Raw genomic sequence first — 22,040 nt, forward strand, 5'->3', positions numbered from 1 at the left:
AGTGTAATGGAGCCCACACCCTAATGTGAAGTAGGGTGGAGGAGGGTTTAAAATAACTTGGCACCAGGATGGAACAGTAGAGGAAAGGGAAACAAGGCACACAGAGGAGATGATGCACTGCAAGTAAAAACAAACAATATATTCCAGACAGAGGAGGATTGGACTCGAGCCAAATCTAAAACAGTTTTAGATGGGTTGATAAAAGCACGCAAGAGTGTGGTGAGCCAAATAGGATTTTAATATAGTGACAATCATTGAGAACTGGCTTAGAAAGGAGAGGAATATTCCTGACTACAAGGCAATTAGGGAAAACAGGGAAGGAAGAAAGAAAGACAGGCAGCAGAATTGATCAAATACGTCATTATAAGCGGGCTAATGTCGTGGAGAAGCCAAGTGAAGTCTACTTGGTTATAATTAAGGAATGCCAAAGGAGAACATACACTACCATGTGCAACTATCAGGAAAAAGATGGACAAAATTTACAACTGGTCATAGTGGGGAGCAAACATTCGGGAGTGGTGACAGAAACTTCAATTTAATACAGATGGGGATAGTAACTGTACATGGTCAAGTTAAGGAAGGAATTCCTGAATGTAAAGAAGAACACTTCCTTGATACACGCAATAAGTTAAATCTCATTGTGGGGATTAAGTGTGCCCAATGGATTCTGTTTCAGTCAGGATACATTTGGGGAATAATAACCAAATAAGAACAGGAGAAGAATAAGGTAAAATCAACTGTAAAATACAACTGCAGAAGAGCTGACTTCAGTGACTGAGAAAGGAGTCTGGCCCGAGTGGACTGTAAGGAAAACAGCTGAACGGAGAATAGATGCTGTATGTGCAGAGAAGAGAAATTCCAATAAGCGCAGGGTGGGTGGGGGAAAACACCCATAGCTAGAGGTTCCAAGATGACAAAATGTTAAAATAAGACCATGTAAAGGAAGCTCAATTGTCTTGTTCATGATACTGCTAAAAGGGAGTCCAAAAATCTTTTGTGAAATCAAATAATTAAAAGGAAGGGTTTGACAAATTAGGGACCATAATGGCGGCCATCTTGTGGAGGCAGAGGACATGGCTGAGGGAATGGATGAGTGTTTAGCATCCACCCTCACTACGGACCCAGAGGACTGCCAATTAAGCTGAAATGGAGGGAATAGCAACGTTGGCTGGAATCAAAGTAGGAGAGGTAAGGAAAGGTCAACCATCCTCAAAATGGAAATAAGTCCTTTGGTCTGGATGGGGCGCCTCTGAAGCCAGGTGGAAATTGAGGAGTCTGGCTGAGACTTTCCAATTCCTCCTCGGACAAGAGAAGGGAGATAAACAGATCTACTTTCCTACATAGTGGGGAAAAATTTTCAGCAACTTCAATCGAGGACAAAATTAATTGGCACTTGGACAAGGATGAGCAGCAAACGATGGGTGGATTTGTTAAGTAAAATTGTGTTTCTTTGTTTTAAACTTTTCCAATAAAACGTTGTGATGAACCAAGTTGTTTTCAACTCATTCCTGGACTCCTGAAAGAACCTGCAGATTCGAAAATAACCGGATCCGACAGTTTCAAACTCAGAAATATCGCAATCAATGAATAGAATACAACCTATATGCACCAGGGGTCATAGGCTTGTAAAGTTGGTTTCGGTAGAAAGAATAAGAGACAATATAAACTATATGGAACAATTTTCAGAAACAGCAAACAGGCCTGTGTGCCGTCTCTGATAGGTTTCGGTAGAAAGAATAAGAGACAATATAAACTATATGGAACAATTTTCAGAAACAGCAAACAGGCCTGTGTGCCGTCTCTGATAGGTTTCGGTAGAAAGAATAAGAGACAATATAAACTATATGGAACAATTTTCAGAAACAGCAAACAGGCCTGTGTGCCGTCTCTGAAGGTGGCATAACTGAGAATGCTGTTAAAATATCACAAGGGGACCATTGTTTTACTAATGGGGGCAGCAAGTACAAATACGGTTATGCTAAACCTCTGCTGGGTCTCAGCTGGACTAGATAACATGCCTTTATTAGTCACATGTACATCGAAACAGACAGTGAAATGCATCTTTTGCGTAGAGCATTCTGGGGGGCAGCCCGCAAGCGTCGCCACGCTTCCGGCGCCAACATAGCACGCCCACAACTTCCTAACCCGTACGTCTTTGGAATGTGGGAGGAAACTGGAGCACCCGGAGGAAACCCACGCAGACGCACGGGGAGAACGTGCAAACTCCTTACAGACAGCGGCGGGAATTGAAGCCGGGTTGTTGGTGCTGTAACAGCGTCACGCTGACCCCTACACTACTGTGCCTGCCCACTGTGTCCAGTTTGAGTACCACATTCTAGGATGGATGTCAAGACTGTAGGGAGAGTGCAAAGATTAACCGGAATCAGAGATGGGGTACTTAGTAAAGTGGGAAACTAGGACAGTCAGCAGGAAGAGGATTGATGAAGATGGGTAGAACCTAAAAAGCTACAGAGCCAAAAAAAAAACAACTGCTTCTTCAAACAAAAAAAAAATGCATTAATTTTCCCCAGCCAGAATTCCACCCCATCTCTGCATGGAAAATAGTTCTACGTTCCCTTCTTTTTTTAAAAAAAAGCCTTCATTTGGCAAGACACCCATGTCCAAGGAGGATTGGAAAAATCACAGCCAGACTCCACAATTTCCACCTGACTTCAGAGGCGCCCCATCCAGATGGAAGGGCATTTTTCTGCTTTGAGGACTGCCAACCGTTCCTCATTGCTACACTTCATTGTTGCCACTGCCTTAATATAACTTTCTAAAGGAGAAACGGAAACTAGCTGAAGGGAAGGAGTTGAAGGCATGAGGAGAGGACAGGAAGCGAGCATGTCTCACGAAGAGCCGCACTCTCTGAGGTACATACAACTCCATATAAACCCATTGTCTTCACAGACCCACTCATTCAATGCTGATACAGGTTCTTCTGACAACCTCTGCTTCTCTTCCCACAGATGCTGTTTCCAGAATGTTCTGCTTTAATTCAGACTTCCAGCATCTGGAGTTTACCGATTCTCATCGGGTGCTTCAACTCCAGATCGCGGAAGACATTGATCCCTTTCCCTCTCCAATACCTGGATTCCTACGGGACCTACCACCCCTTAAAAATTCCCTTTGAAATTTTCCCTGTTAATTTGCCTGTGCATCTTTAATTCTATTCGTTGTGATTAAAAGACAGCGAAGCCCCTACTTAAGATTATCTGGCTGAGTGAGCACCCCTGGTTGAGAACATGCTGGGCAGTGAACCTCCCGTTCACAATTGCCTAGGAGACTGAAACTCACACTCAAGATTACCGCCCTTCAATCTCCACACTATTTGGTTTCCCCAGGTCAAAATCGTTAACCCCTCACATCAGGCTGCCAAAACATCCCGTAGACTTGCCCACCAGGCACGTGGAAGTGGCTATTACAAATCATTTTACCAGCCGCCGATGTCCCAATCTGTCCACCTGACGGGCAGGGCAGCATTAGTAGGAGTTGGAACACATCCAGCTATAGGACAGCGCATTGGTTTGGAAATCAGACACAGCAGATTTGATCCCCACCTCAATCCTACTGATGTTGCACGGAAGGTCTCAAGCCCCCGCTCCACAGGATCTTATCCTATGCTAATCCTGTCCCCTCACCCTCCACAGCCACTGCCCAGTACACAATCACACTCAAGAGACCCTGATCGTTTGAACTTCATCCATTGGTGCAGTTGAAGGTCAATCGCCCAGTCCTGCCTTGCCCCCCCATCCCCAAACCTTCCAAGCCCAGCCTCAGCCCGTTGTATTGTGGAGGGTCATGGCTGTCACATGACAGCACTGCCCATTACCTGGTCGAAAGACACACCACTGTCAATCAAGGTTTGGCTCCACTCCACCCATTAGTGCACACCTGACCATTGGTCCTTTTGTACTTGGCCTTAAGCCATTGGCCTGTTTGAACTACCTGGGCTGGACCCCCCAGCCCTCCAGCACCATAAAGAGGGCCACACGTGCATGGTTCTCTCTCTTTTGTCTCCGAGGGATGGCTTGTCTGTAAGCTGTGCACTGTTTAATAGAAGTTAGGAGCACCTGCTTCATTCCAGGCTGAGTAACCGTGTAATGGCGCTGGAGAAATTAGTTAGTATCCCTGGTAGCATAAAACTGTGCCTGCACTGAGTCAAGGGGTGGCAGGTATTGTATTGGCTGTTCCTTGATTGTATGTACCCAGTTAGTTGTATATGTGTGTGTATTTTACCCCGTTGCGATTTTCCCAAGCTCGCTATGCGCGTGTGTTATTCCTGTTGCCATTTTCCGTGGTCTGTCTTTGTAAATAAAATCCTTCCTTGCCAGACTTGTTCAGAGTCCTTTACTTTCGAGATCCTTTGAACCTGTTTCCACCTTCCAAGCCCGCTAGGGCCCGCCCCACCTCTCCAACTTGCCTGCCCTTAGCACCCCGATGAACGTGGCGAGTCTCGCACATTCAGTTGGGTTGCGGGGCCTATTGGCCCTTCCCTTGTCTGTGCGCGAGGAGGTAACCAATCATCGGACACCGGCGGCTACCTCAAAACGTCTGGGGCCTTGCAGGCATTCACCACGCAGCCGAGGCGGGGGGGGGGGGGGGGGTGGGAAAGAGGAGAGGAGCACTGGCTTTCCTTGGCTGGTCCAGTGAGGAAGGGGAAAATCCTGCTGGGTTTTTTTACGCTAACAAACAGAAGAGACAAAAGGCTCCGACTGACCTTCGCCGTCTGCACCAGGGCATCTGCCAACCCCTCGATCTCATCCTCGCTGCTGAACACCTTCTCATAATCGTGGTAGGTCCAGCCATCAAACAGAACCCGGGGAACTGTTGGGCAAAGGGTCAGAAGATGACGCAAAGTCAGCACTGGTGAAAAAGGTAACTGGAAATTAAGGGTTAATGGTGTGCAGCTATTGTTGCTTCAACTATAGTTGTGACTGCTTGGGTGAAACAAAGAAGTGCTTAAGGCATATCTTGTTTTGCTAAAGTCTGCTGTAAGCAACTGCCCAAGTACGTGTAACTCCGCACGTAGGTACGTTTAGATTAAGTATAAAAGGAGGGACACAAACATGTAAATCTTTGAGTGGGGATCAGTACAGAGCACGGGTTACACTGTTTACTCTTTCTCTGTATCCCTCACTCCTGCTAGCATTAAATAATAAGGCGCTTATTGTACGCTCCTTGGTTCTGCAGTTGTCTGCTTTATTACAGCACGGATTGACTTTCACACTGGTAGACGGGAATGATCCAGGGCACAAGTATGGGCAGCATGGGAGAGCCAAGGAGCACTCCAATCACCACAGAGCAAATCTATTCAAGTATTGGTACAATTCCCCGCCTTGGTTCCAAACTCGTACTGATCTTAAGGCAGTGGGTACACAGGGATACCAGGGCAGAAGAGGCAGCTGGCAAGAAATATTACTTAAAGATCGTCAAGGTTTGGTTTAACCATTCCCTTAATGTGGTCAGATCACCATCAACTCTAATCCGAGTGAAATGGCTGAAAAGGTGAACAGACTTTACAAAGAGAGGGCACCGAATGCGTGGAATGGATTGCCCGAGGTTGATATTTAACCGGTTGGAGGGATCAGTTTTTAAAAAGGATTTGTCATTTGAACTCCAGAGACTTTTTTTTAAAATGCAATCTTGCCCCTTTCCCCGTTCCAAATAAAGCACAATGAGACAGCGGGGCCTGGTCAAAAGCGACGGTGAGCGGGGAAACGGGAAGGAAGAGAGGCTGCACTTTAGACTCTTTAGGTCAGAAATCCAGCAGTGACGCATTAGACAAGAGTCCCAGCCAAAAGAGGTTCCTTGGAAGAACACATCAGACAGGCACAGGTTAGATCTGCTCGGACAACAGACTGGCTGGGACATTGGACCCATTAAGGCAACAAATCCAGGAACCATACATTTGATAGTTCATCTTACTCCAATAATGCCAACACCCCTAAGTGAGCTTCAGTTGAGAGATTCACAGAGCAGCATTGTCAGGTGCTGAAACTGACTGGAGTTCTCTACTGATGTTACTGCAAAGTTCCTGCAGCTGCCAGCATTTAGCTCAGCAGGTGTGATCGCCAAAGCCATATTTTAACCACAATTTCAATTTAGAGGCCGATTAACCTACCAACCTGCACGTTTTTGGGATTTTGGGATGTGGTGGGGGGAAACTGGAGCGGTCACAGGGAGAACATGCAAGCTCCACACAGACAGCATCTGAAGTCAGGATTGAACTCTGGTCTCTGGAGCTGGGAGGCTGCAGTTCTAAATGGTTGAAATGCATTTAATAATTAAAATAAAACACATTTGACTTGCATACAATTCATTAAACCGTTAACATTGAAGTAAAATGGAAAAAATAAACCCTTCTCACCCCTTTCCACACAGGTCAGTAACCCCACACTACTCGATAAGACAGCGCAGGATGTGCCCCCAAGGCTGGTTGTAAAGCTGAGGGGCCAGATGCGAAGTGTATTTAGCAGTACCTCACGGAACGCCCCGGCCCCATCTGTGAGCCCAGGGCTGCAGTGGGAGGTCAGACCACATCTGGCCTCCCCCCAGAACATGCTCTACTTTACTGTTGAAACGTTACAGTTGTACAAAATGTTGGTTAGGCTGCACTAGGAGCATTGCGTGTGCACTCTGTGGGAAGGATGCGACTAAGCTAGAGTTGTTTCTCCAGGACGTCGCCGGGACTGGAGGGCTTGAGTTATAAGGAGAGACCGGACAGGCCGGGACCGCTTTCCCTGGAGCGAAGGAGGCCGAGGGGTGGTTTATAAAATCATGAGGGGAACAGACAGGGCAGATAGTCTTTTTTCCTGGGGTAGGGGCTTCTAAAACCTGAGGGCATAGATTCAAGGTGAGAAGGGAAAGATTTAAAAGGGGATCTGAGGGGCAACTTCTTCACGCAGAGGGCGGTGGGTGTGTGGAACGAGCTGCCAGAGGAAGTGGTAGAGGCAGGTACAGTTACAATATTTAAGAGACATTTGGACAGGAAGTTTAGAAGGAATTAGGCCAAACACAGGCAATTGGGACTAGCTTAGATAGGCATCCTGGTTGGCACGGACGAGTTGGGCCCAAGGGTCTGTTTCCACACTGTACGACTCCAGGACTCTTGTAGGGGTAAGGAAGGAAGACACTGGCGTTGGCCAGAGCCAGCCAGCAGTCCTCCACAACAATTGGTGGCCAGATCTAACATCTGAGGGGGTGTAAACACTATGCCCTGTATTACCCGTGGAGTGCAACATCTAGGGAGACTAGAGGTGATCACCGTATTACTGCAAGTGTAGTAACATTAAAACTGATAGATAATTCACCACTCACCAATACGGACTGCGTTGAAATCTCCCCTCACCTTCTTCATCCATCCTGTTTATGGATAACAAGAGCAGTTATGTGCACAGTACAACAAAGCTAGCAGATTCAGTTTAATGGTCTCTTAGAAACTAGATAAGATCTCTTTATTAGTCACATGTACGTCGAAACACACAGTGAAATGCATCGTTCGCATAGAGTGTTCGGGGGGGCAGCCTGCAAGTGTCGCCACGCTTCCGGCGCCAACATAGCACACCCACAACTTCCTAACCTGTACGTCTTTGGAATGTGGGAGGAAACCAGAGCACCCGGAGGAAACCCACGCAGACACATGGGGAGAATGTACAAACCCCTCACAGACAGCAGTGGGAATTGAACCGGGGTCGCTGGTGCTGTAATAGTGTTACGCTAACCGCTACACTGCCGTGCCTGCCTACCTCTAACCTCAGGGAGCAAAGTTTTAAACATATTCAGCGGAGGATTGATTTACGGTGACATTTTCAGTTTGAAAGTGGGAATGACCACGGGACGAAGAGGAGGATGTGAGCAACAGATGGGGGCAAACACGGCCGTGTGGGCTGCTTTGGTGGAATCACTGGCTCCTAAAGGAGAAGGCTTCTACTTTGGATGGAGGTCATTTCCAATTCCAAGTTTGGCTGGGTGCTGCATACTACACAGGCCTTGTGCAGATGCGCTTCGGGCAAAGGAGATGAGTCCTGAATCAGCAGGGTGAGGGATTTGTTCATAAAAAATGTTAAACCACAGAGAAAATTTGAAATTGGTTCATTGTTTATAAAGTCCTGATGCATCCCCTTCTTCCCTTTATCACATCACTTCTAGTGATCCCACAGAAAGTAAATAGCATCTCAAAACCTCACAGGACATTATACGTCTCTTCCCCAGCACTCCATATACAGTAAAACACCAACAATCCATCATCTGACTATTCGGAAGCCCCGACGGTTTGGCACCTGGCTCGCAGGCAATGCTTGCTACACTTCCTCTCCACATACTGGGGCCCTGGTTCCTGTAATCCCTTTAAACACTCCCAGCTCTACTTGTGGTGCTCCCTTGGAACTCACCCGTCTCCATTTCCCCACAGTCCCTTGAGAAATTTACCGGGATCATGGGGAAATTTATGATTCTAATGTGCAACATCCGAACAAAAAATACATATTCAAAGCGTGTTGGAGTGTTAATAGAATGACATTTGTTAGTCCTCGAGATCTGCTCATCCAGCACCAAAATCCTGAGCACACCAGATAAATAGAGTTTAACTACAGTGAGACACAAGCACTGGTGGCTCAACAGGTGAAAAGTTGACGCTCTGAAATAATAATAAAAGGATAAAACTGTTTCACATTTATGCTTCAAAATTCTTTTCAATCATGTTATTAGTAATGTCCACAGGAGTATTTTACAGATAGCAAACAGGGTTAATCCTGGAGGATTCTTAAAACAATAACACAGTACTACCACCTAGTGGTTTAACAGTCCAACAAAAGGAAAGTTGAAGGTGTAGAACAAATGTATGATGCCCACTGTCCATCCTGACTTGGAACGGGACCTGCACTTGGCACAATAGCCAGAAGACCTGCTCTCAGATCCCAGGATGACGAGGTTACTGTCCTGGCTCAGCCTCTGCACTGGCCAACTTCTTATCCGCGCCCATCTCAGTTCACCGTGCTTCCACTGCAGACAAAGGCGCCTGTTTCAAGAGTCTGTACCGTGTCACCGTGACGGCTACTGAGTTGTACCCATCCATTTCTAGTGGTGCCATTTACTCACCCACCTGGTTACAAATGCTGCACGGTTTTACATAGAGGACTTCAATTCTGTCTTTGCCTCATTTTTCCCTGCTCTGACTTCTCGGATGTTTTCTGTTATGTTCCGACCTGATAAACTCTGGTTATTACAATTCACCTTGCTGCACCGCAACAATTGCTCTGCCATTTTTTCCTATAACTTTCTAACTTTCCCTTCAGTAGTTTCTACCGACCCCCACCCCACCTGTTTAGTTTTAGCTTTATCTATAACAAATTCCATTGGCCTTCCTGGAAAGATGACTCCCGAGAAATGGGAAGAGGTCCACTTTCCCCCCCAAGATCATACCGTGGGCCTTTATAGTCAGAGGGCAGTGTTGTACATCATGGGCAGATAGGTATAGGGCCTTTGCTTTGCAGATGTTGTGCCCATAAGAACAAGACCCATTCTCTCATACACTTTGGGGAATGCTTTGACAGGGACTTGCAGCTCGCTCTGCAAATGTACCCATGTGTGCCAATGTTTTCTGCTTACCTCCATCTGAAGACTGAAATTGGAGTGACATTGATTCTGGATTGGGGATGGCACATTGAAAAGTTTCCCTGTCTTATCCCGAAGACAGACACAATAGACTGCAGATGCTGGAACCTGGAGCAACACACAACGCACTGGAGGAACTCAGCGGGTCAGGCAGCATCTTTAAAAAGGAGACGGGAGACAGTGGCCTGATGATCATCCAGAGGAAGGCGAGAGGAGGTGTCTGAGAGCTGCAAGGTAGACGTCAGTCTACCTTGGCACTGTCCTTGTCTGCGGGTTTGATGGCGAGATTTGGATTGGGATGGAGGGAGCGGAGATCAGAGGGGGGTGAGGGGAGTGGAGAAGTCAGGATGGTTACGGTAGCGTAGTGGTTAGCGTAACGCTCTACAGCGCCAGTGACCCGGGTTCAATTCCTGCCACTGTCTATAAGGAGTTTGTACGTTCTCCCCATGTGTCTGCGTGGGTTTCCTCTGGGTGCTCCGGTTTCCTCCCACATTCCAAAGACGTACGGGTTAGGAAGTTGTGGGCGTGCTATGTTGGCGCCGGAAGCGTGGCGACACTTGCGGGCTGCCCCCAGAACAGTCTACACAAAAGATGTATTTCGCTGTGTGTTTCGATGTACATGTGACTAATAAAGATACCTTATCTCTTAACATCGCCTCAGTTGTTGGGAATGAAAAGGTTCAGAGAGGGCAAAAAGCCATAAGGGGGTGGGGGTGTTCCAAATGAGGAGGAGGGTTTGAGGCGGGAGAAGGGGTCCTCAGTAGAGGGTGGGGAATCCTTGCCGAGGAAATAGGCATGGAGGCGGAAAGAGGAAGAGCGCCACGTCATGGCGGGCGCGGAACTCGTTGAGGTGCGAGCCCAGGGGTACCAAGGCAAGGCCTCTGCTGAGGACAGCCCACTCTGCATCAGGGAGGGGAAGGTCAGAAGGGATGGTGAAGACATGGCAGGGGTCAGTCATGGGATTAGAGAAGGGCAGTGGCGAAGAGGGCTCAGGGGAGGCAAGGTGTTGGGAAGAAGAGGGCTCGGCGAAGCTGCCCGACCCGCTGAGTTCCTCCAGCATTTTGTGTGTTTATCCTGTAGGTCAGCTCCATTCCAGTAGCAAGCCTGTTGGTGTAGAAAAGCGTCGGGGTGGTAACGCAGCCTTGGATAACAACAGACTGCACTGAGATCGGGTCTGCTGTGGACTCTTTGGTTAAAATCACAGCTCACATGCCATCGTAACAAAGGCGCAAGAGGGCGGATGAATTTCTGCTGGCAGCCAAGTTTGAGATGGCTGCTCCACAGTTCCTCTCAACTGACAGTCAGGAGATCCTCCTGAAGGTACCACAATTAAATGCGCCTTTCCTTAAGGAAGGTCTCAATCTGAGGTCCCCTGGCCTATCCTTTGACACTCACCAACTTTTACTGATTCACTATAGAAGGCATCCTATCTGGATGTATCACGGCTTGGTACGGCAACTGCTCAGCCCAGGACTGGAAGAAACTGCAGAGAGTTGTGGACACAGCCCAGCGCGTCACTGACACCAGCCTCCCCTCCTCGGACTCCGTCTTTACCTCTCGTTGTCTTGGTGAAGCAGCCGGCATCATCAAAGACCCCACCCACCCGGGACATTCTCTCTTCTCTCCTCTTCCATTGGGTAGAAGATACAGGAGCCTGAGGGCACGTACCACCAGAGTTAAGGACAGCTTCTACCCCACTGTGATAAGACTATTGAACGGTTCCCTTATACAATGAGATGGACTCTGACCTATGACCTCACAATCTACCTTGTTGTGACCTTGCACCTTATTGCACTGCACTTTCTCTGTAGCTGTGACACTTTACTCTGTACTGTTATTGTTTTTACCTGTACTACATCAATGCACTCTGTACTGACTCAATGTAACTGCACTGTGTAATGAATTGACCTGTACGATCGGTGTGCAAGACAAGTTTTTCCACTGTACCTCAGTACAAGTGACAATAATAAACCAACACCAATATCCTTCCCCTCCCAGAAATGGGAAATGAAGCTGTGGATTTGTGACTTTTTTTTACAACTACAGCAGGGATACCACCTGCTCCAGAGGTCTTGTGGATTTTATTTTGAGTTCTTGTTGGTTAGGGGTGGCAGCGTGACTGTATTGGACAGTCTACCTTGGGATGGACTCGAGGACAGAGTCATGGTTGGGTTGGTCTTCTCAGTGCTTTCAGTGGGCACTGACTGCCTCTCTGGCCTCGGTAACGATCCTCCGTCCTTGGCTCTGAGTGGGGTCAGCCCTTGGAATTTTGGGCCACAGTTGGGCTGGACAACACTCGTTGTGGTCGTCAGTGAATTACTGCACCCCTTGCACCCACCACCTGTTCTTCAGGTCCTGGGTGTTCTGTTGGACCTGAGCTTTCATCTGGAGGTAGAGCATCAGAGTGTTTTTCCATTTACCCAACCCAAGTTAGTTGGCCAGGGGTCAATACTTCGTGGGGGACTTGTAGCAATGTTACTTTTCTTGTAGCAATGTTTCTGCTGCTGCCATGGTTTTGGGGGCAGGTTGATGGAGATAAGTGGATTAAGTGGCGGCTGGTCCAACTGTCACCAGTATCTGTCGTGATGCAGGTGATGTGGACATCATTGTGGTCTGTCCCTTGGGTGATGACCCAGGTCCCCTTGACCATCAGCACTACTCAACCTCTCGCCATTTAACAAATACACTTCTGCTTCGTGCACCAGAGTGGATGGTCAGACATTCTTCCCCCCGACATTCCTTCCGCCTTCTTCTCACCCACTCACTAAACTTGCCCACATCCCCTCGAAACCTCCGTCATCACAATCCCACCTGGTTTCATAGCAGTCACATCACTCAGGGAGAACTAGCTAACTGGATACAGAATTGGCTCGATGGTAGGAAGCAAAAGGTGATGTTGGAAGGTTGTTTTTCGGACTGGAGACTGGTGACTCGTGGTCGGTGCTGGTGACTCAGGGGTCGGTGCCGGTCCTACAGTTGTTTGTCATCTATATCAACCAGTTGGATGGGAACATACAAGGTGTGGTTAGTAAGTTTGCAGATGACACTAAAATAGGTGGTATAGTGGACAGTGAAGGAGGTTATCAAGAATTACAAGGGGATCTTGATCAGCCAAAGAGCAGTTTCCAAACAATGCCTCACTTGGAAGTGATCTTTGGTTTAGATTATTGGTAGGGGTCTCGTTATGTCCACTTTCCCTTGACTCTGATCCATCCATCCCCGAGCAAGAACCAGTTCACCAATCAGTTCACAAAATGGTGGGTAAGTGGGCCGAGGAATGGCAAATAGAATTTAATTCAGATAAGTGCGAGGTGTTGCACTTTGGGAAGTCAAACCAGCATTAAGTGGTGCTGAGTGGTGGAAAAGTCTTCTGCTTTTGTTTATTAGGTTCTTATAGCCAACAGCCACAAAAATGCCAGGGGTTGCACTTTAGGAAGCCAACCCAGGGTTGGACTTTCAGTGAACGGTAGGGCCCAGGGGAGTGTTGTAGACAGGGGGGTCCTAGGAATACAATACATGATTCCCTAAAAGTGGCATCACAGGTAGACAGGGTGGTGAAGCAGGCTTTTGGAAAAGCTGGCCTTCATCAGTTAGGGCATTGAGTACAGATGTTGAGCTGTTATGTTGCAGTTGTACGAGACGTTGGTGAGGCCGCACTTGGAATATTGTGTTCAGTTTTGGTCACCCTGCTGTAGGAAAGATGCCATTAAGCTGGAAAGAGTACAGAAAAGATTGTCGAGGATGTTGCCAGGACTCAAGGGACTGGGTTATAGGGAGAGGTTGGGCAGGATAGGACTTTATTCCTATTATTGGAGTGTAGAAGACTGCTCTGAAGTACGGCAACTGCTCTGCCCAGGACCGCAAGAAACTGCAGAGTTGTGGACACAGCCCAGCGCATCACGGACACCAGCCTGCCCTCCTTGGACTCTATACCTCTCGTTGTCTTGGTGAAGCAGCCAGCATAATCAAAGACCCCACCCACTCGGGACATTCTCTCTTCTCTCCTCTTCCATCGGGTAGAAGATACAGGTGCCTGAGGGCACGTATCACCAGACTTAAGGACAGCTTCTATCCCATGGTGATAAGACTATTGAACGGTTCCCTTATACAATGAGATGGACTCTGACCTCACGATCCACCTTGTTGTGACCTTGCACCTTATTGCACTGCACTTTCTCTGTAGCTGTGACACTTTACTCTGTACTGTTATTGGTTTTACCTGTACTACATCAATGCACTTTCTACTAAATCAATGTAACTGCACTGTGTAATGAATTGACCTGTAAGACCGATTGGTTTGCAAGACAAGCTTTTCACAGTACCACGGTACAAGTGACAATAATAAACCAATACCAATGCCAAGACTGAGGGGCGACCTTATAGAGCTGTATAAAATCATGAGGGGCGTAGATAAAGTGAATGCGCACAGTCTTTTTCCCAGGGAAAGAGAATCAAAAGGGAATGAGCTGCCAGAGGAAATGGTTGAAGCAAGTACAATAACAACATTTAAAAGGTACTTGGACAGGTACATGGATAGGAAAGGTTTAGAGGGATATGGGTCAAACACGGGCAAATGGGACTGGCTTAGATGGAGATCTTGGTCGGCATGGACGAGTCAGGCCAAAGGGCCTGTTTCCACGTGGACACAAGATTCTGTGGTGATTACCTGCACTACCTGCCTGTCACCTCACACCCCTCCTCAGTGCACCAACTGCCTTGGAAACCTTCCTCGCCACTCCCCTTCTCCTCGCCATCTCGCCTCTCCGCTCTCAGTCCTGATGCAGGGTTTCGACCCTAACAAAAACAAAGATCCACAGTTCCTTTCCTCCCACAGATGCTGCTTGACCTGCTGAGTTCCTCCAGCAGGTTGTCTATTTGGGCCTTTCTCCACGCTGCACGACCTCTCTGATAATGAATTGACGAAACTGTGCCCCAAGCACCAATCCCTATGGCACCGTCTTAATCATAAGCTGCCAACCCTCCTTCTACCTGATAAGCAGTTCTCAGTCCATGTCAATATATCACCCCCAGTTCCATGTGCTCTAATTAGTTGACCAGACGCCTGTGTGGGACCTCATTGAACACCTTCCGAAAATCTAAAATTCCAAAAATCTGCTCGTTTCCCCATTATCCTATTAGTTGCGTCCTCAAAGACCACCAGTGAATTAGTCAAACACAATTTTCTTTTCATAAGCAGGTTGGCTCTTCTCAATCCTATTGAGTAAAACATCTGAGTTCCTAAGCTACAATAGCCAGTAACATTCAGGTTGGGGGGGTATACACCAGGGTGCCAACGTTCCAGGTCTCGAAGAGCATGCTGAGGTGCAGGTGCTGCCTGTGGCACAGTTTACTGGATAGCTGTTTAACACCAGCCACGGACAACAGAGCAAGATCTTAGTGCAGTGACATGGGGCCTAGTCTCCAGTCATCTCGGGCTCCCTTACTATTAGGGCAGCGTAGGCGGCCAAGGAGAGCAGTCAGAGTAGGAGTGGGATAGAGAATTAAAGTGACAGGTACTGAGTACTGATCACTGCTCGATGGTGAGATAATTACTGACTGAAAGTTCAGATCTCAGCATAAACTCCCCATCTTTCTCCACCACAGGAGGTGCTTTAACTTGAGGGGACACTGGCCTGTACCAGCTCTTGTGCCTCATGTGTACACCAACAGATTTCTAACACTCTAACAGACTTCTACAGATGTACTGTTGGAAGTGTCCTGACAGGTTGCATCATGGTCTGGGATGGCAATTCGAATGCGCAGGAATGCATGAAGCTGCAGAGAGTGGTGGACTCAGCCCGATACATCGCGGGCACATCCCTCCCCACCATCAGTGGTATCTACAGGAGGGGCTGCCTCAAGAAGGCAACATCCATCATCAAAGATCCCCACCATCCAGGCCATGCCATCTTCTCATAGCTACCATCGGGCAGGAGGTACAGAAGCCTGAAGTCCCACACCACCAGGTTCAGAAACAACTACTTCCTTTCAACCATTCGGTTCTTGAACCGACCAGCAAAATCCTAATCAGTACAGTTTAGCAACACTAGGACCACTTTGCACTAAATCGGACCTTGTTTTTTCTTGTATGATTTTATATAATTAATGTTTTTCTTGTGAATGCTGCTTATCTGATGCTATGTGCCTGTGATGCTGCTGCAAGTAAGTTTTTCATTGCACCTGTGCACACATGGACTTGTGTATATGACAATAAACTCAATTTTGACTTTAAACCTCCAGCCCCCATTGTTGAAGCCAAAATACCCTCATGGCACTGAAGTTCAGCAAGTGACCACCTCTGACAGGGCACGGCAAGTGAAAGGAACTCAAACTGAACACCGGTCTAGAATGTTGCATTTCACACACGGAATCAGATAGCAGCCACTTCCCCACGACGACCGGGAGATACGGTTAGTGAAGTAAAAGCGGTAAGAGCACAGGTTTTAAAAGTACAGTGAAAAGTATTGGGTGCCTTATACAGATCAATGCGGTCAGGAGCAGAGACATCACCTTGGTCTACGTCGTGCTGGCCAGTCACGTGATATAGCTGAAGTCCTTTTCTCTGGATCTGCAGCCACACTGGAGAAATTAAGGTGAATTTTCCACCAAAAGTCTTTGTAATTTCATAGCCATGGCTATTCCACTGCAAAAGCAAAAAACAAAGAGGAAAATCAGGAGGAGGTGTACGGGAAAGAACAAGATTGTTGAACTCAGCTGGGTGTCCATCTCTCTCCCTCCTTACTCAAACAGGGCCACCCACCTCGCGCTCGGGAGACTTGAAAAATATGGTTAGAGCTTCCACTCGTACTTCTTTCAGTGTTGTCAGATATTTAACAAAGGCTCTTACTTCTAGCGAGACGGGGGCAAAACATTCATCGAGAACTTGGGCTTTCACAAGATTCCCTCACTGGTCCCACCATACCACCGTGCCTACTCTTACCACCTCCGGGTTTATAGAAGATTTTTAGGTTCCTTCCCAAAAGAACACAATCTATTTGTGGATGCTCTCCATATTGTTCTCGCATACCCTTATTCTTATTGCACTTGGTTCTCTTGGAATTCTCTTACACTTGGAATTGTGAGTCCAACATTTAAAATGACCTCCATTTCCTGTGAATGACTGGGCCCTGCCAGGGGCAGCATGTAAGGGCACTACCAGCTGGGTGTTCAGTTACACACCCCATCTGGAGCTTCCCAGTGACCCATGGCTGCTCAGAGCAAGCATCTATTCGGGAGACACAAGAGACTGCGGATGCTGGAACCTGGAGCAACACGCACTCTGCTGGGGGAACTCAGCAACGGGTTGAGCAGCGTCTGTTGGGGGAGGGGGGGCGGCAGGAGGAGGTTGGGGAAGGAACTGTGGACATTTCAGGTCAAAACCCTGCATCAGGACCGACAGTGGAGAGGCGAGAGAGGCTCTCTGGGGCTCGGTGTCTGAGCCCTAAATCCCAAAGCAGGAGGCCACTTAAGGCTGTAGCGGTTAGCGTAACGCTATTACAGCACCAGAGACCCGGGTTCAGTTCCGGCCGCTGTCTGTGAGGAGTTTGTACGTTCTCCCCGTCTGCATGGGTTTCCTATGGGTGCTCCGGTTTCCTCCCACATTCCAAAGACGTACGGGTTAGGAAGTTGTGGGCATGCTATGTTGGTGCCGGAAGCCTGGTGACACCTGCGGGCTGCCCCCAGAACACTCTACGCAAGGATGCATTTCACTGTGTGTTTCGATGCAAGATATCTTTATTAGTCACATGTACAATGAAACACACAGTGAAATACATCTTTTGCGTAGAGTGTTCTGGGGGGGCAGCCCGCAAGTGCCACCACGCTTCCGGCGCCAACATAGCACGCCCACAGCTTCCTAATCCGTACGTCTTCAAAGCGTGGGAGGAAACCGGAGCACCCGGAGGAAACCCATGCAGACACACGGGGAGAATGTACAAACTCCTTACAGATGGAATCGAACCCAGGTCGCTGGCGCTGTAATAGCGTTACGCTAATGCTATGTGACTAATAAAGATATCTTATCTTATACCTCATCTTACCTTATATAAGATGATGAGTGATCCAATTGTAACCTCAACCCCACATTCCCGCCTACCTGCGGTAACCTTTCACCCCCTCGCCTTTCAAGTACACATCTACCTCTGCCTTAAATACATTCAAACACTTGACTTCCATTACTTTTTGGGGAAGAGGTTTCCCCAAAGATTAACGTCCTTCTGAGAGAAAAAACTCCTCATCTTGGCCTTAAATGACGAGCCCTGACTTTTTAGGATGGCGGCCCCTAGTTCTAGGTGCTCCCTCAAGGGGAAACATCCACTCTACTTCCACACTGTCGGACACGTTTGGATCTTGTATGCTTCAATCAAGACCCCCATCAGACTCCAGAGGATACAAGCCCAGCCCATCCAACCTTTCCTCATGCGACAGCCCATTCATTCAGTCTGGTGAACCTCCTCTGAACTGCTCCCAACACATCAACACCCTTCCTTTAACAAGTAGACCAATACTGCCCGTGGCGCTCCAGATGTGGTCTCACCAACAGTAGTCAGAATCCACTCAGGGAACAAAACCATGCTCATACCCCGGCCAGGGTCCTGCATGGGGTGAGGTCCCCACCGAGGCTCCGTGTCCATAGCTTGATATTCAGGCCCAGTACAAATTCGTCTTGAGCACGCTGCCTGGGCAAGGCTCATCTGCGACTCAAGCGGCTGGCTCTGGTTGGTACCCGTTTTGGTCCACTGTGTCGAGATGACCAATGTCATTTTATACTCACTGTGGCATCATGTGCCCTGTATGGCAGTCCAAAATAATAACAGCCAATGCCTCATGTACAAACTCGTTGATTGTAATCAGCTCAATGGCAGTGGAGAAGTTATCAACAGCAGGGTAATCAAGGTTATCGGAAAGTTTTAAAACTCAGACTGAGCGAGTTCCGATTTTGGAAGTGTGAGACCAGCGGATGGTTCATAGTTTTTATACTTCACTTGTCATCGGATTTTTATTCACACAGGGAATGTGTTCGGTTTCATACGCAACTGCCAAGTATCCAGCTTGTGCAAGCAGCCACGCGCCTGTCACACTGAGCTGAAGATAAAGGCCTCCACTGACTAGCAATAGCACCACCACGGCAATTCAATACAAACTCTTCCCATCTCAGGTACTCACGGGGGTGATGTATCCCAGGACTTCATTGTTGAAGTGTCGTTCTGTCGCTTTTGGGGCGCAGTAGCTCTTCTGCTCCCTCACAATATCTTTGGCCTTTGGGTCAGTGACAACGAGGCCACGATCCTGAACCAAATGTTTCGAAGGTCCTGCCTACAAAAACAAATACTAATGTTTATAAGAGGCTCCCTGCCCATGTATGCCAAACTACTGCACACAAGCACTTCTGCAGCCATGGGAGTCAAGGCACTACACTCGCTGTTATGCACCAATTTTCAGGCAAGCACCCATTTCTGTCAGTTTGGGGGGGGGGGGGGGGGGGGGTCAAGGCACGAAGCAAATTCAAGTAAGGTCATGGAGTCTTTAACATCTCTCAGAGTCACCCCAACTGATTAAATAGCCTATAATTTTAATGTCTCATCCACAAGGTGATGGCCCAGAACACTACGCAAAAAGATGTATTTCACTGTGTGTGTTTCAATGTACATGTGACTAATAAAGAGATCCTGTCTTATCTTATCTTTACCTCAGTAATCTTAAAGCCAATTCTGGAAATTTGCAACAAAAAGAGAAGATGCTGTAATTCTTGAACACATCAGGCAGCACCTGCAGAGAGAGAAACAGGGCTAACGTTTCAGGTCAGAGTCAGAGACACTGACTTTTCCCAGTTGTGATAAAAGGTCTCCAACCTGAAACGTTAACTCTGTTTCTCTTTTATTCCTCTTTTGCACTATTTATTTATTTTTGTAACTTAGAGTAATTTTTATGTCTTTGTGTCTTGCACAATACTGCCACTGCAAAACAACAAATTTCACAACACGTCAGGGATAAGAAACCTGATTCTGATTCTCTCTACAGATGCTGCCTGACCTGCTGAGCACCTGCGTCATTTTGTTGTTTCTTTTATTTCACCTTTACCTTAGCACCGCGCAGTATAGAATGTAGAACAGTACAGCACAGGAACAGGCCCTTCAGCCCACGATGTCTGTGCAGAACATGATGCTAATTTAAACTAATCCCACCTGCCTGCACATAGTCTATATCCCTCCGCTCCCTGGCTGTTAATGTCCCTGTCTAAGTGCCTCTTAAAGGTTGCTATCATGTCTGCTTCCACCACTTCCTCTGGTAGTACGTTCCAGGCACCTACCACTCTCTGTAAGTAACTTGCCTCACAAATGGAGATACGAGACTGCAGACGCTGGAGTCTGAAGCAACAAACTCTTGAAAATTGAAACCATAATCTATTACTCAATGGATATATAATGCCACAAACCAAACCACAAGTTGAACATGTCCTACAATTGCAACAAGAACCTTTCCTATGAACCACGCTGCTCAAGAAAATATTAGGGCAGATAGCCAAAAGCTTGGTCAAAGAGGTAAGTTTTAAGAAGTGGCTTTCAAAGGAGGATAAACGCCAAGAGGTTTAAAGATGGCAACAATGCAAGGCCGTCAGTGGGAGTGAGATCGTTCAGAAGCCTGACCTCCAAAGTTTCCTTTGCACTCCCACATTACTACCTTTGAAATGCCTGCAGAATCTAACATTGCTCACTTCTCATGTGCCAACTCCATCTGTGCAGACTCCGCCTGCCCACCAGCTCCCTTGACTTCAGCTCTTCCTCCGATTCTGCAGAGTGCTCACCCAATACCCGGAACTGTCGTCCAATGACACCGTTTGGGAATGCAACAGCCACAAAGTCAGCTCCCTTGCCACTCATTCTGCCCGTCCCGATTAACTGCTCGGGATGCAAGACAAACGCTGCACCGTCCCACACGGCCTCGAGTTAATTTTCCAAGATCACCAAGAGTTCTTCCTCCAGTACAGAGCCCAGCTCCCAAACCCCAGACCCCTAACCCAAGCTCCTTAACCCAAGCTCCCTGACTCCAGATCCCTAACCGAGCTCCCTAACTCAACCCAGCTCCTTAACCCTAGACCCCCTAACCCGAGCCCCTCACCCAAGCTCCTTAACCCCGAACCCTAGCTCCTTGACCCCAGATGCCTAACGAGCTCCTTGACCACTGACCCCCCTCCTTGACCCCACACCCCAGCTCCTTGACCCCAGACCCTTGATTCCTTACACAAGCTCCTTGACTCTCGATGCTTAATCTGAGCTCCTTGACCCCAGACCCCCTCCTTGACCCCACACCCCAGCTCCTTGACCCAAACACTTGACTCCTTACCCGAGCTCCTTGACCCAACCCCAGCTCCTTGACCTCAGACGCCTAACCTGAGCTTCTTGACCCCAGCACGTTGACCCCAACTCCTTGACCCCAGACCCTAGCTTCTTGATCCCAGACCCTTGACTCCTAACCCGAGCTCCTTGACCCAACCCCAGCTCCTTGACCTCAGACGCCTAACCTAAGCTCCTTGACCCCAGACCCCCTCCTTGACCCCACACCCCAGCTCCTTGACCCCAAACACTTGACTCCTTACCTGAGCTCCTTGACCCAACCCCAGCTCCTTGACCTCAGACGCCTAACCTGAGCTTCTTGACCCCAGCACGTTGACCCCAACTCCTTGACCCCAGACCCTTGACTCCTAACCCGAGCTCCTTGACCCAACCCCAGCTCCTTGACCTCAGACGCCTAACCTGAGCTCCTTGACCCCAGACCCCCTCCTTGACCCTACACCCCAGCTCCTTGACCCAATCCAGCTCCTTCACCCCAGACCCCAGGTCCTGGGCCCCAGACCCTTGACCAGGGAGCCCGGAGCCCAGCCCCTTGCCCCGGGATCGGCCCCGCTCCAGGCCCGGATCGGCCCTCCAGCCCCTCTCCCCTGCCCCAGACCACCCACCCCCCTGCTCTCCCGAGCTCACCTCCTCCTCAGGGCTCCGGGCCCCCGCCTTCTTCGCATCTTTCTTCGAGAGGGTGGCCCCGGTCAGCAGGAAGGGCAGCGCCGCCAGCCAGCACCACCTCATCCCGTTCGCGGACGCGGACCGGCGCTAGGACCCGACGGTTCCAGCAGCTCGTTAAAGGCGTCGCGATTAAAGGGGAGGCCAGAGAAGGAACGATTTGGCCGATTCCGCGCGGTTGGCGGGAGGTGAGACCAGCGCGCTGATTGGAGGCGGCGGAGAGCCTCCCGGGTGACCTGTTCTGAGTGGTTGATAGAGCTGCCAATCAGGAGGCGGAAGGGGCGGTGCCGGAGAGCCCAGGTTGGAGAGCATGTGATCTGCTCCTGGGCTGCGGGGTATTTAAAGGAGGCGAGGTGCAGTCTGGCTTAAGTAGGAGGGAGTCTGTTGGTTGCATTGGAGCAGCTAAGACCT

The 22,040-nt window shown here is 48.6% G+C and overlaps 1 protein-coding gene across 1 annotated transcript in view; it reads right to left on the reverse strand.

Moving 5' to 3' along the window:
* Positions 1–21,802, reverse strand: part of chid1 (chitinase domain containing 1) — an 85,283-nt gene extending 63,481 nt beyond the window's left edge. Inside the window, exons 1-5 of the mRNA XM_052029101.1 lie at positions 21,594–21,802; positions 18,781–18,930; positions 16,126–16,258; positions 7,321–7,365; positions 4,721–4,827 (exon numbers count right to left, since the gene is read on the reverse strand). Coding sequence (XP_051885061.1) covers positions 4,721–4,827; positions 7,321–7,365; positions 16,126–16,258; positions 18,781–18,930; positions 21,594–21,695 — 537 coding nt within the window. The 5' untranslated portion in view covers positions 21,696–21,802. The remainder of the gene's footprint in view (positions 1–4,720; positions 4,828–7,320; positions 7,366–16,125; positions 16,259–18,780; positions 18,931–21,593) is intronic.
* Between the last annotated feature and the right edge of the window lie 238 nt (positions 21,803–22,040).

This window comes from Pristis pectinata, chromosome 14 (genome assembly GCF_009764475.1).
Source record: "Pristis pectinata isolate sPriPec2 chromosome 14, sPriPec2.1.pri, whole genome shotgun sequence".
Lineage (NCBI taxonomy): Eukaryota > Metazoa > Chordata > Chondrichthyes > Rhinopristiformes > Pristidae > Pristis > Pristis pectinata.